This window comes from Vidua macroura, chromosome 5 (assembly GCF_024509145.1).
Source record: "Vidua macroura isolate BioBank_ID:100142 chromosome 5, ASM2450914v1, whole genome shotgun sequence".
Classification (NCBI taxonomy): domain Eukaryota; kingdom Metazoa; phylum Chordata; class Aves; order Passeriformes; family Viduidae; genus Vidua; species Vidua macroura.
In genome coordinates this window covers 5,601,503-5,616,151 of record NC_071575.1, presented here as the reverse complement: position 1 = coordinate 5,616,151, position 14,649 = coordinate 5,601,503, and the positions used below count along the sequence as shown (strand labels likewise).

The window sequence follows — 14,649 nt, the reverse complement described above, 5'->3', positions numbered from 1 at the left end:
TTAATTAATCCAGTTCTGTAGATATCATCTGGGTACTGTAAAGCAATTCTGTGAGCATGACTCAACATGAGCCCATCAGATAACATTTTTTATTTGGCTGAATAACAATAAATTTTTTTATGTGTAGGAAGATTGTTGCTGCTTTTAACCAAGCGTGGTTACTGTGGATTAATTTGGAACATGTTTGCATACTGACAAATGAAATAGATCTTTGATACCAGATCTATCACCCAGCCCTGCACTCAGGGCTTTTCAGGAAGCATAGTCTGATAGTCTTCAGGCATTTTCCTGGAAAGGTGGCCATTTGGGTTTATGAAGCTCCACAGAAGCCCTGTGTAATCTCTATTAAGTCATATGTAGCTGTATTAAATCAGGATGTGATAGTGTCCAAGACTGACTTGGTTACTTAAAACAGTTGGAGATTAGAAGAAAACTTAAGGACTTCTACACTGTATGAGCATTCAGGCTCTGACAAGCCTGGATAGAAACCAGTGAGTCACTGTCTTGGTTTGGAAAGACAGGTGTCTGCTAAGGAAGGCAGGAGCCTCCCCTGAACTGGAAAATGTAGACCCCCTCCCTCTGAATTGTTATAAATTTGAAATTAAGGGGGCTCTCAGGCAAAGATACGGGAGCAGGAATAACAGTTCTTTTTTAGGAAAGAAAATAAAAATAAAATAAACAATGCAGTAATACAAAACAACAGAGTCAGAATACAACCAGACACCCTGTGGGTCAGGGTGTTGGTAGCAGTCCAATTGAAATGGTGGCTGCAGTCCTCCTGGAGTGACAGGTGTGGTTCTGTTGCAGGAGTGATCCTGCAGAAATGGGTGTTGTCTTCCTCTGAAGATCCAGTGGTGGTGTAGATGGGGCTGGTCTTTCTCTGGAAATCCAGTGGAAAAGGCTGCTGCTCCTCTGGGAATCCAGTGGAAAAGTCTGTCCTGGTGTCCCAAAATCTCAGATTATATCCAGGTAGGAATGCTTGGCTCCTCCCCCTGGGCGGAGCATCTCCCAATGGGATGATGGAATTTTTATCAGCCATGCAGTGACACTCAATGGCCCATTAACAGCAGATGTGTCCCTGGAGGGAGGATTGGTTTGTGGAAGAGATAAAGAAAGCTGCCCAATTAACATAAGATAACGATAACTGCCACACCTCCAACAGATGGCAAATAGAATACACATATTGCCTTGCAATCTAGGATAGTCACTTGTATATCCTTTATTTAGGTGCTGTTGTAAAGTTCTAGTTCTCTTTTTTCATATCAGAGGAAGTGATCTGATGAATCTGGCCACATTGTCTTTAGTCGTCTGCTTGTGCCTACCTTGTGGAGAGACTGTAATCCATTGTGTTTCATAAGCTCTGTAGGCATTTGCCAGGGCCAAATATTAACTATTTGTCAGTCAGAGATTTTGAAGACACTGTTTGCATGTGTTTCTGTATGTTTGTTTTAAGAATCTTAAATCTGTGACTTAAAACCACAACAATCAGATTGCTGAACCAATTGTAGTAGCAAGTATGGTAACTCCTTTTTTTAGTGTATGGTGATAGTCTATAAATAATTTTTAGAAAAGAAGAAACCCCATGTTAATAACCTATTAAGTAGGCAGGTCACTGAAGAGATTTCTCATGTGCTAATGCACATAAATATTCGTTATTATTTTTGTGGGCTTAGAAAATGCCTATTTTTCACCTTCTACAGTAGTCTGAGCAGATGCTGCAATGGTTTTTAGTTCTTTTTGCACATGATCTAATTTCCTTGAAAGCAAATTTCTTTCTTGTACTTATATAAAGAAAAGCTATTATTTTCTTACTTTCCTGGGTCCAGCTGGGAGACAGTGGAGATTCTGAGCGGTTTGACAGGCTGTTTTCCCACTACCTTCAGCAAACTAGGCAAATCTGTTTTAAAGATGTGTCCAACATATGGTATTATTTTAATGATCAAATTCCGAACATAAAATCCTTAAGGTTTAGAAGTTGCAGCATTATTTATTTAAAGGGGAAAAAAACCCAAACATTTTCACATGGCAATATAATTTATTAAACATCACTCTTTCCTAGAGGTTGTCTTGAACATTGATGACTTTCTAATGTGTAGGAGATACTATATAAATTACAGCCGTGAAGAACCTTGTTTTTATATACTTAGTAAGTGTTGTCAATAGTAGAAATTCACAGGTGGACAGACAAAAATGTCCTGTCCTGGGATTAACCCTAAAATAAGCTCTGCTGCACATATGTACCATTTGGATCTGTTTTCCTTCTCATACATTATAGAAATGAGAGGAAGTAGTTCATTGTTTCCTCATCCAACTCTCAGATTTGCATGTTCCTCAAGGTAATAATTTTTCTATATGGTCTATTTAATGTGCTAGGGATTTTTTTTTAAAGCCTGTTGGATCTGTGGGGAGAAGTTCATTTCTCGGTGTTAGTGCATTGAGGAAGACTTCTGAACCCAGTTTTACTAGAAAATATTAGCATGTGGCTGAATTTCTGCAACTACAGAACCTTTCAGGATTGTCTCAGGCTCATTCACTGGAGTGGGTTAGTTGTGGAGGGGGAAAAACCCAAACAAAACCTGTCTATATATCATAAAAATTGTACAAAGCAAAGCCCTTGTCTTTGAATTTTTCTCAAAGAGGAGCATTGACCAATCAAGCAATGAAAAGACACTGATGAGTGTTTAATTACTGCAAGGGTCTGTTGGACTGCGTTTGTTGGCCAATATCCAGCACAGTGGAATCTTAGCACTAAGGTGCAATAGTGCTTTTCACCATCAACTGGGCCAGCAGGAGCCTGCAAAAGTTAAGGTTTTGATCATATGTGAAAAACCATTATTTTTCAAAAATACTTTGTCTCTAAAAATATTTAGAAAGTATCACAGATTTAAAATGCACCCATTTATTCACTTAGAATTGAAGTTCAGACCATTGTTCAGAAAGACCATAACTGTAATTTATAGCTCAGACTGATGCTGAAATAATTTTAAAATAATTACATATTGTTAGGTAATTATTGTTAGGTACAGATGTATAGGTAATTAGGATAAACAGAAATACCTAAAGGCAAATTCAGTTGCAACATCAGTGGTTGACTCTAAGCAAGAAGTTGTGTTACATCTGGATTCCCTGCTCCAGGAGTAACTCAGCATATTTTTAACATGTTGTCGTTGTCAAGCAAGTCCCTGCACAGAGGAGGGAGTGCCACTGACAGAATTTTTTAGTAAATTATTTATATGCATGAACAAATCAAGCATCACTATAATTTCTGCCTTAAGTAATGTATATTCCCAATTCCACTGATTTCAAAGGGACTTAAATTTGTTTCTCTAGTCCTTAATAAAAGTATAAAAGTATTTAGAAAAGCAGTCTGTCATCATCAGCACTTTTGACTGGTGTTCTGCTCTCCATCTAAGTGTTGATCAAAGAGTGAACAGTCAGAACTATAGAAGAAAATGAAAAATTATTCCAGAGTCTTTTCAAGTAAAAATAGGAATTGTTAGATTAGTCTTATATTAATTTTCTTCCGAAAATAAGTTTAACTAAATTATAAAAAAAATAGTCTGAACTATGCTGTCATCATTCTTCAATTTGTATTTTCTTTCTTTTATAGAATTTTTTTTTGTTAGTAAATTCATATAATACAAAACCATACAGACCAATAGCAAATGGAAATCAATTTGTTTGCAAACAGCAAACAGACAAAGCTTTAGTATATTTATCAGGAATAAAAATACATAGAGAAATTAAGACTAAATTAACTAGGGTAAACTACTTTACCAATTACTAAAAAAGCTTCAATTGTTTTACCTCCAGTGTCAAAATGTCCCCTTTCTATTGAACATTCATCAGAGAGGGGACAGGAAACATAAGAATGCTTATACTGCAAGTCCTTTGGAAAATATTTAATTATGCCAGACTGATGTCTATGAATAATTACCTGTGGCTAATCAATATTTAACTTCAAAGAAATGCCTTGGTGATTAATCCTATTCAACAGGCAACCAGCAGCTACTTGTAAACACCAAATAAATGGAAATCCTTATAATCAGTCCCTTAAATCCACCTTCAGAACCCATTCTCTTCACACATCCATCTCTGTGTTTTCAATTCTCCAAAACATTCATTTGCATTTGAAATTTTCCTGTCTTTGCATGAACATGATTTTCTTTGAGCAACAAGGATACTTTTGAGAATCTTAAGTCTTCCCCCACTGCCCCTTCCTCCTGTATGGATGAACATAAGTGTGAGCCATATTTAACATTAATTTTGTTTTCTTCACTTTCCTGGGTAAACTTCAGGCCATAGTGAGATTAATGAGAAAATACACCTTTACTGTGGTGAGATCAGGATTTCATCTCATAACTTTCTGTGCTTAACCTAAAATTATATTTTCCACGTGCTATTTTATTAGTTACTAAAATGGGAGAGTATAATTCTGGCATACAGCAATTAGTTATAGAGTTCTGACTGGGTTTCTCCTCTAGTAATTTGAAGTATTTTTACAAGTTGGTGAGTATTTAATAGAGGAAGATAAGTATGAATGTCATGAAAACAAACTTATTTTCAAGTAGATATTGCAAGGGGAAGGTATGAAGGATGTGCATGCTCAGTTGCTTGTGTAAGAAACTAATTTCTACTTTAGGCATCACTCATGTAGACTTTCTTCCCATTTCACAGAAAATTTGAAAGATAAGATAAATCTAGGAAAATGTAGAATGGTGGTTAACTTTGGTTTGAGCTGTGGGTGGCTGAAGTGATGCAGGGGAACTTAAAGTGATGGGTTGACTTAAAGTGAAATAGAGCAGGCTGGGGTAGAAGCATTCTCCTGGTGGTAATACAGTGTCTTTTTCTTTTTTTTCCATTCCCCAAGTCCAATTCTTGCATCCGCTCAGGAGTTCTGCTGTGGCTTGTGCCTTCAGGTCATGCCTTGCATGGGTGGCCTATGGACATGACTGAGGTGAGACCCCACATCCGAGGGTGTCTCATCCAGGCATCTTTGGCCAGAAACAGTGTGGGAATGCACTTAGATCTGAGAACTGGACTGAGGCTTTGAAGAGAGCGGAACAAACAGCACTGAAAGTGTTGGACGGTCCTGCATGACTCTGGTCATTTTTGGTAAATGAAATGTCTGAAGGATAGTGGGAATTTAAGGAGTGGAATTCAAGAAGTGTTTTTTTTCCAAATCTCATATATCCGGTTTCTCAGCAGGATCCATACAAGTGCCTAGAGAGACAACCTCTGGTTCTTCAGGAAAAAAAATATAAATCTATACAGAGTTAAAAGATACTGTTGGGTAATTTAAAATAATGAAGTTCTGGAACATTAAAGCTTTGAGCAAATTAAAGTTCCACCAACTGGACACAGTCTGAAGAATTTGGGAACTTTGAACTAATAGATTTCATAGAGTGAAAGGGAAATATTAACTAGCAATGACAACAGTGACAGTATGGTGTCAGAAAATGCCCTTTCTTGGCAGATCTGAACCAACATGATGCATTTTTCAGCATCTGTACAATCAGAACAGTTGCGTTGGTTTTGTTGTGTGAATGCTCCAGCCCAAATGTGTTATTCATAATGATTACATTTGCATATAAGTCACATTTGAATTTGCCAGATGTCCACTTATGTTTGTTTAAATCATGAGGTCATTCAATGAAATGAACAGGACCTAAAAATATAGGGAAAAGACTGTTTGGAAAAGTGAGATTTAAAATATCTTAAAAATTTTCCCATTTTGTGGTATATTATGCAAGCACAGCATAATGAGCACAGGAGCACAGCAATGTGGAGGCACTCTTCAAGAAAGCTGTATCCATTGCTAATAGTTCATTAAAAAATATATTGTATAACAAAGCTTCATTTATTTCTATTTCCCAGCCAAGACAATTTTCCCATTAACAAGCATGTTCTCCTTCTGAACACATTCAAATGTACCATTTTCAAAGACAGCATCACTGCTTCTCTTTTTGTGTTATGTGAAGATCTCAAGTCTTTCTGGATTGTTTTGTCATTTTCTGTAGCATTGAAGATTTTTAGAATGTCCTGCTCAAGACAATGCATATTCACAAATGGAGCAAACAAGGGGAAACTGAATTCTCAAGTTTTATGTTACTGCATTTACATAAATGTTTAACAAGCAATAAACTTTTCTTATGTACAAATGGAGACTAGCAACTAACCACTTGAGTTCAACAAAAGCTCCTCAAATGTGTACTTAATTCATTTGAGACTTTTAAAATCTTGCTCAAGCCTGAAGAAATTCTGGTTTGTTCGTGCTGCAGCCAATCACTACACACATTAAACATTTACTTTTGTACTTGGTGAAATAAATTTAATATTTAATCCTATACAATTTGAGATTGCAGCCTTGATAAAGAAATTGAACAGCAGCATATCAGAACACACACCTGGTGAGCTACTCTGGTCCCTTTAAAGCAGAACTTGCAAGGAAAGGCTGCATGAAAAGGAAATGGAGAGTTTAGCCAAAGCTCGTGCTCAAAGCTCAATAAAGAATTGTTTAGGAGTATAATGATATAACATGCAATAAACATGCACCAAAATTCAGTTTCATGCTGAGCTTCTCCATGTGATATACCTACCAGAAACAAGAGAATCTGATGACGTAATGTGAGAATTCTTTTAATTAGAGAAAGAGGTATCTCATGTTCTTTCTTAACATGCAACAGATGATATTATGTGAACTGGGCTGTATCTGTCCATTCATTCCCCAAAGAAATATGGATCACAGGCACAAAAAAAAAATCTGCAAGCTTCCCCAAGCAAAATGTTTTGGTCCAGAAGATACAAAGGAGGCAAGATACTTTTCAAATCAGAGAAAATGCACCAGCACAACTGAGTGGGGATTTTTTTGTTCCATTGTTCCACACTCTTCCAGATACAGCTTCTTTAGAGATTAGTTTGCTGTTTCTTCCATTTTCTTGTCAGTAGCAGCTGTTACTTGAATATCTCAAGAACAGACTTTTCTGACATTTATTTGAACTAGATCTGCTTTAAAATCTGTTGTAAATCAGTGGGCTAGGTTCTCATCAGGCTGTGTATGGAGTCTGTGAAGCCTTCCTGTTTTGAGGAGGCTGTAATCTGATTTTAAGACTCCTCCCATGGGACACCTGATAAAACCCCATGGTCCTGGGTCTGCTCTGCTCTCAGCTCTGGGCTCTCTGGGCTTTGCTCAGGCTCTTGGGCCTCTGCCCCCCTGCTCCCCCCCCAGCATGGGGTTGGGGGGAATAAAATGGACTCTCCTGCTGATCAACAGAGACTTGTCTCATCTGTTTTCCCTGCTGCTGGTGGTGGCCTCCCTGGATCACGATTGGCACTGCTGCCACACGCTGCTACAAGGCTGTGTATGGAGCCCTAATGCCTGCTTTTGCAGAAAGATGCAAAATTTTGAACAGCTGAAAATTTGCAGAAGTAGAAACACAGGCAGACCGGGTGGGATGGGGCTCTGAGCAACCTGGTCCAGTGAGAGGCACCCCTGCCCATAGCAGGGGGTTAGAACTGGATGATCTTTAAAGTCCCTTCCAACCCAAACCATCCTGTGATTCTGTGCTTCTATTACTGAAGGAGAGTTTTATGATTCTGTAGTGTTTAGAAAATATGTGTGTTTTCCGCTGGTGACTAGATTTGATACATTATTTATCTCTGTTGAAACAAATTGCCAAAATATTCTAACTAATCAGTTTTGCATAAATTAGAGGAACTTAAGGAGGAGAAAAGCATAGAGTCATAAAAATGTTTGTGTATTAAATCACAGCACTGCAACCTTTTCCTGAGTGCATTTTCAAAGTGAAGTGGGAAGCTGTCACTATCCTTGCCTTGCATTCTGCGTTGATATTGTTACAGGTAAAAATTGACCCAGCCAAATTAAAAAGAAAAAAAACCCCAATTTTTATCATAGCGATCAAATTCTATCTGAGCCAGCCACAGAAAAGGACAGTGCCGAGTCCAGGATCGGCGCTGGGTGAGACAGGTTCAACCACTCTAGCAGAGGCACGAGCAGTTTTTATACAGTTTATTTTGCTCGAGGCCGGGATTTTGGCGATCAGCCTTTTCTTTCCATTCAAAGTCCCACATATTCATGAAGTCTCTTTTCTCTGCGCTGGTTTGAACAATTCGAGGTCCAGGAAGCGATGTACATCGGTGATGGAGTTACAGGAACCCGGCACTGAGATGTATCTCCTGGAGGTTCCAGTGATCCCAGTCTTGAGTAGTTGTCAGGACAATCATCATCATCATCATCATCGATCATTGCTTGGGAGTTCCTAGATCATCTCGAGAAAACGGCTCATCTCCCAGCGAGCCACATGTATTAACTTGCAAATGAGGTCTTATCAGCAATGGTTTCAACATACATGAGGCAACCCCCTTGCCCTGGCTTACTTGCTTTATGTCTATGTTTTTTAACCACATAAAAGTTCTACCTATATATCATTTTATAGGCGCGAATTATACCTACTACGCATAACAATATGTTTTAAAAATGGGTATCTGTTATACAATAAAATGGGCATTCAAGTGTTACAGCAATTAACTGGACTGCTGGTTGATAAACAGATCAGTTTTTGTTGAAAGCTGTAATTAAAGCTGTTAGTCCAAAATACATAAGTCAGGAAACATTTTTTGAGAAACCCTCCATTTTCCATTGCATATGAACTTCTCCACAATAATCTGAAAGAAGTGCTGACTTCTTCAAAATTCCATTACTTCCTTTCCCTTGAGTGGCATCATTTTTATTCCATATTAGCCTTGTACCACTACTTTTCAGTCTCATCCTGTGTCATTGTTATATGGCTATTTAGTTGAATTTGGGCTGAGTAAAGGATAGTCAGATTGAAAACATCTCTCAGTTGTGATAATACTTTGACATCTGAACTTCAGTATTCAACTGGAAGGAATTTTGCAGTGCATTTTATTTATTAATTAATGTTTAAAAAACTCAAATGCTTTTCAGTAAACCATATTTTTGTCATTTAAATTATGAACCCTGCCAAATCTTGCCATGATATTCTTATCTTTTTTGGTGGGGAAGATTGTCTATACAGCAAAGATATATTTATATATATATATATATAGTTCACATTGTTTGGCATTAGGGGATAAAATGTAGGAACAAGCAAAATAAATAACAAATATGTTGACTTTTTCCTCTGGGAACTACTTAAACATGCTGCCATTTAAATTACCAGTAGGCTTTAAAATTTTGAATATGCAGTCATATGTAGTGATCACTTTAAACCTGAAGCAGTGTTTTTTATAAAAGCAACAGCTGTTATTTCTCTGGGGATTTACCTAGCATGACAGTTAGACTGTTTAGCATTCTCAAATAGATTGTGTAGAATTTGAAAGCTTTGAAGTTACTTTTAGCCTTGTGTACATTTTATTTTGGAGAAACTCAAATACTCCATTGGAAAGTTGCTATTAAATTATACACATTGAAATTACTTAGGTTCTTTAGTTGTTGATTTTTTGTTGTTTAATATTGTTGGAATTCTGCTGACAACCCCTGGCATTTGTTTTCAGGTTTTCTTAAAGTTGATTGATTGTTTCTGTTTTTTTTTTTTTCTTTTATTTCAACAGCTTGATGAAATTGTCCGTCAGAGAAATCTGCATAGTTTGGAACTTTTCCTTTCATGTGCCCAGAAACAGTTAAATGTTTTATTAAAGGAAGAGCCAACCCCAGCAGAAAACAGAGACTGACATTCTCGGTGCTGATGATACAGTGTGATTTGTGAAGCTGCAAATCTCCATCTGGCAAATGATGAATATATTCCAATCTTTTTTGATTGTATCATTGAGTCAAGATTGATTTGAAATTCTTGATAGAAATGTTTGTGGATGATGTTCTTCTATTTATTTATTTATTTTACTACTATTATCAGATAGCAAATATGAGAGGGAAAAAAATCCTTGGAAAAAAAATTAGTTTATTTAGGATTTGTTTTATTTAGGATTTTGCTTTCTTTATATTTTCTAGTAGCCCATGTCAAAAGTTTCCTTGTTATGTCTGAAATTATAACATTTCCCTGTTATGTCTGTTTTAAATTTGGCACCATGTGTTGATGTGATTCACCATTATTTTTGATATTTTAAAAAATGGAGACAAACATTTAGTTGATAATCGGTACAAATCTATCTCTATTTCCAAAGTATCTACCCAAGTCCATTGCCTCAGGTGAACCTGAGTAGCTTATTATTTCTTACTGCTTTTGGTGTAGAACAGAAGAATCAGTACTGAAACATAAGAGTGTTGTCAGGCATTTCTTAAGTCATTTATAAGCAAATCCAGCTCTAGCAACAGAAAAATTTAAAAACTAAACAGTGCATCTGTTTAGGGTAGCATAAAACACTGCCATGACCAATGTATAGTATGTATTTTATTTCTGTTTTACTAAGCTAGTTCGATTCCAAAAGTCATTTTCTCATGACATTACGATTGATGTGACTGACCTCAGTTTCAGGAAGATGTATGTAATTATGTGGAGAGTGACACTGCACTGCCTCAGTGGAATTTCTGACAGAATAAGGAGTGCAGCCTATTGACCTCACATGCCCTTTCTAAGTGCATCGAAGGAAGTAGAAAAACTCCCCACTGACATTATTGGACTTTGGATTGCTCATAGGTCTTTCTAGTCTTGCTAACAGCAGATTGAGTGGAATTTCTGTGCCTACACTATTGATTGTAGAATTGGGGCCTTAGTTGTAAAAGAGCTCTGAATAAAATAAGGGAAAATAAGTGTTCATGCTTAGGTACATAAATAAAACTAAGAATGATCTCTCTTACGGTGAGCTTATGGACATTTTTTAAGTGTGGTTCTTCTTATTTGGAGGTGTTTTGGGTTTTTTTGTTAAGCTGATTTTTTTTCATCAGCACTTTTCATAAATTGTTTTCTTACAGTAATAAGGAACACCAAATGGTTACATGTGTATTGGCAGTATGTAATATGTATTGCAGAAAGTCAAGGTTTTTATTTAAAACTTTTTCTGTGCTTCATTTTTGTAATCAAACCAAATCATTTTTGTCTTTTATATACACAAAGGTTCACTGAAGAAGTAAACAGTGCTGGTTTTACTAGATGATGACCTTACCCTGCAAATGGATTAAAATCCAGTCTTCTATTTGATACTGGATTGACTGATCAGTTTCCATTTTTTCTGGCTGACAAGAAAATCCTGTAGTGTTAACGAGTTGCCTACTCATTTTCAGTTCCTAAACCAGAAACTTTTGTCTCTGTAACTGCACCAAAGATGACATAGATGTCCCCATGGGATTTTTTGAATGTTGAGGTACTGTAAAAGGAAATTGATTGACTAGTGCTTTCCCAATGTGTGTTTAATTGTGGAAATGTGGTATCAGCAGATTCCTATATGAACTTCTTGATTTTGTTCTAGGCCTGTACATCCAAGTGTTCCCCTTCAAAGCCAGAGCCTGTTTATCAGCCTTTTCCTAATAAAGAGATTTGTATTCTGACTTGTTACACTATGTAAAAGCAATCTTTGAAGAAGCTTATGATTGGAGTCAGTAAGATTTCACTGGCAGCTGTAGTGCATCTTTCCAATTAGATCATGTGTTATTTAACTTCAGCTCTTGAATACTGTGATGGTCACATAGAACTGTACATATTCTTTTCTTACCTCTGACAGTTTTGCTCCTTTTATTTTGCTTTCTATCCTGCAAGCAGAATTACAGACTAGACCACAGACATGCAAGACCAGATTGGGAGCTGGGGTTACATTCAAAACTCCAAGTCTCAGAGAGGAAATTTACTTACACAGCAAAACCAGACCTATTCAGTAGATGAGCTTTGCAGCATACAATAACCACCTTCCACCTTCTCCATACCTCATACAAAGCTTTAAATCTTAGGGATATTTTTCATTATTTCTATCTAACCATAAGAGAGTACAGTTTGTGGAAATTTGGGAGAAGGAAATCAGAATAACAGAATGGCCTGGACTGGAAGAGGCCTTAAAGATCATCGAATTCCAATCACCTGCCATGGGCAGGACACCTTCCACTATCACAGATTGCTCCAAGCATCATCCACCCTGGCCTTGGACACTTCCAGGGATGGGGCAGCCATAGCCTCTCTGAGCAACCTGTGCCAGGGCCTCACCACCTTCACAGAAAAGAATTCTGTCCTAATATCCAATCTGAACCTGCTCTCTTTCAGTTTAAAGCCAGGGACAAATTTGCAAATCCAATCTGTCTCCTAGAAGTTGATATCACATTTTTTAAACAATTCTTTTTTTATTCCTACATACAGACTGGAGAATGACATAAAGGAGAAAATACCATGTTGTATGTCTGTGGGGTAGAACTTTATCTGCCTCTGAGGCCTGACTGGTAATATTAAATATTGGCAAGACTGTACTGGGAGGAACAAGAAACCCTGGAACTAATCCTCAGAATCAAAATGTAAGAACTAGAACATCAAAAAAGCTCATATAATAAATATTTTATCTCTATGGTCATACACTTCATATTAGAAATAAACCATGAATCTTGTTATATAAAGACCTGGGTTGGACAGCATGTATTAGAAGTGACTTAAAAAGCAGGACAACGGTAGATCCAGTGTTTAGAATGCTGTCTTTCCTTGGTGTTAGTCAGGATCACTCTATTTTAACACTTTTACTTCATGGTCTAGAACTGAGTTCTAGACCTTGTGATTTGTGTGATTTGCAGCCAATAGTTTACACAAAGTTAATACTGAACATTGTGGCATCATACAAGTCTGCAACATTTATATTATATTTATGTAGATTTCTGTTGGCTCTTTATCTGCTTCCACTACAGGATTCTAGATTGGCTCTCAGACCACGTGTGTGCAAGTCATGCACAAAAGAGAATAACAGGCAACGTTTTTTGAATACTGTCAATACTTAAGATATGGGAATATTTGAATTTTTGCCTTGCTGTAAGAATCTCATTGTCAAATTACCCTTGAATTCCTTGAAGCATTGAATTCCTTCACTTCCATCATTAGATGGCAGAACAAAGAAGCAGCAGTAGTCATTCCAGAGACTGAGATCACTTTAGTATTTTGAATCTTTTGTGCATCTTTACATTGGCTTCTGATCAGAAGTGTGTCATGTCCTGCCAGCTCAGTAAATGACGAGGTTAATTCCCAACTGTCTGAAATCACCCATGCAGATATGACCTTAGAGAGCCTAATTCCTTTTCACACCAAAACTCCCTTAGAACACTCGAGACCCTGCTCTTCCTCTATTTCCTGTGCCCATGTTTGAGCTGACAGATTTTTCTCCACCCCTTTGATGAAGGGAATATGTGTAAGATTTTGTCTTATTTCCTGGAAGGACTTAGCCACCAATATAAATTGTTTCTCAGAGGGACTCATATAATTTATGCTCATTTTCAGATCACATACAATGTCATTGCAGTTATCAAATGGACTTAGTTTAGGTACTGTAAACTCCATTGCAAGAGTGACATAATGTGTGGATGAGATCATCTTAAATTTTTTTTACATGGACATCCTGAATACTGTATAGAAAGATTTTATAACATCTGTGGCATCTTTTTTTTCATCAGTGCTCCATAAATGTGCCAAAGAAACACTGGAAAACACTTTTTACATGGGTACAATTCATGCCTTGCATTCAATTTAATGTTCTTGTGGGAATTGACAAAAAAAAAAAAATGTTTTCTTTTCTGTGCTCTGTCCAAGAATATTGTTCTTCTGAGGCTTCAAGAAGATTCATCTGCTACCATTGTTTTCATTGTTTATTAATTTGAAAGCCCACATAAAGCTAATAGTCCTGCTGTTGAATTAGAGTCATATTTGAACAGTAGAACATCACAGAAAAACCACCCGAGTTGCGCTATCAAGTTTTATGTTTGCTGAGTTGCTCAGGTTTTGTGTTTGTTTCACCATTCAGTGATACATCATTCTTGTGGTAATAATTATAGTTATTATCCTGTGATAGTAGCAATAATAGCCACAATAGCCACATTTTTCTGTAGATGTGGTATTGATGTTTTATCCATGTCTTAAATGCTGTGTAAGTGTAACCATTTTAATATGCATCAAAGATTCACATTTGCTTATATTGCCTATAATTCCTCACATTTCAGACTTGCACAACCAACATTTTTTAGATTATTTCCATTGTCTGGAATGAATAATACAATGTGCAAACTATTATTGAATAAACACTCAAACTATTCTTTTTTTTCAGATGACAATTTTAAACAGTGTAGCAGTGAACACTAGTAAAACAATGAGATGTATATTAATACACATATCCTAAAAATATGATTCCCAACAAAATGCTAGAAATTTGTCCTTTTTTTCAGATTTGATAATGAATCTGTAGTAATAGGTATAGAACACTATCAGAAGTCAAATCATTGGCATTTTTTCTCTTCATGTTAAAATATTTTGTCTTCTCTCAAAAGCCAAAGCAAATGGCATTCTTTTTTCAGCAATGGTCCATTGATGGTCATCAAATTCCTCTCTGCATTTCAAAAGAAATTTGTCCTAACTGACCCCCTCTGCACAAAGCTGTAGGAGGCTCTTTAACCCAGGAGGAAACAGAACTGTTTTTGCTGAATGAACTTTGAAAGATATTCCAGTTCTTGTACTACTAGCAAATTAGGGCACTGGTTAA

The 14,649-nt window shown here is 36.7% G+C and overlaps 1 protein-coding gene across 6 annotated transcripts in view; it reads left to right on the top strand.

The window, feature by feature from the left end:
• The window catches only part of CCDC91 (coiled-coil domain containing 91), a 114,447-nt gene extending 102,962 nt beyond the window's left edge, over positions 1-11,485 (top strand). For all 6 annotated transcript variants that reach the window (XM_053978664.1, XM_053978665.1, XM_053978658.1 and 3 more), the window contains one exon: positions 9,595-11,485. In XM_053978664.1, the coding sequence (XP_053834639.1) occupies positions 9,595-9,714 (120 nt within the window). In that variant the 3' untranslated portion in view covers positions 9,715-11,485. The remainder of the gene's footprint in view (positions 1-9,594) is intronic.
• The last annotated feature ends 3,164 nt before the right edge of the window (positions 11,486-14,649 follow it).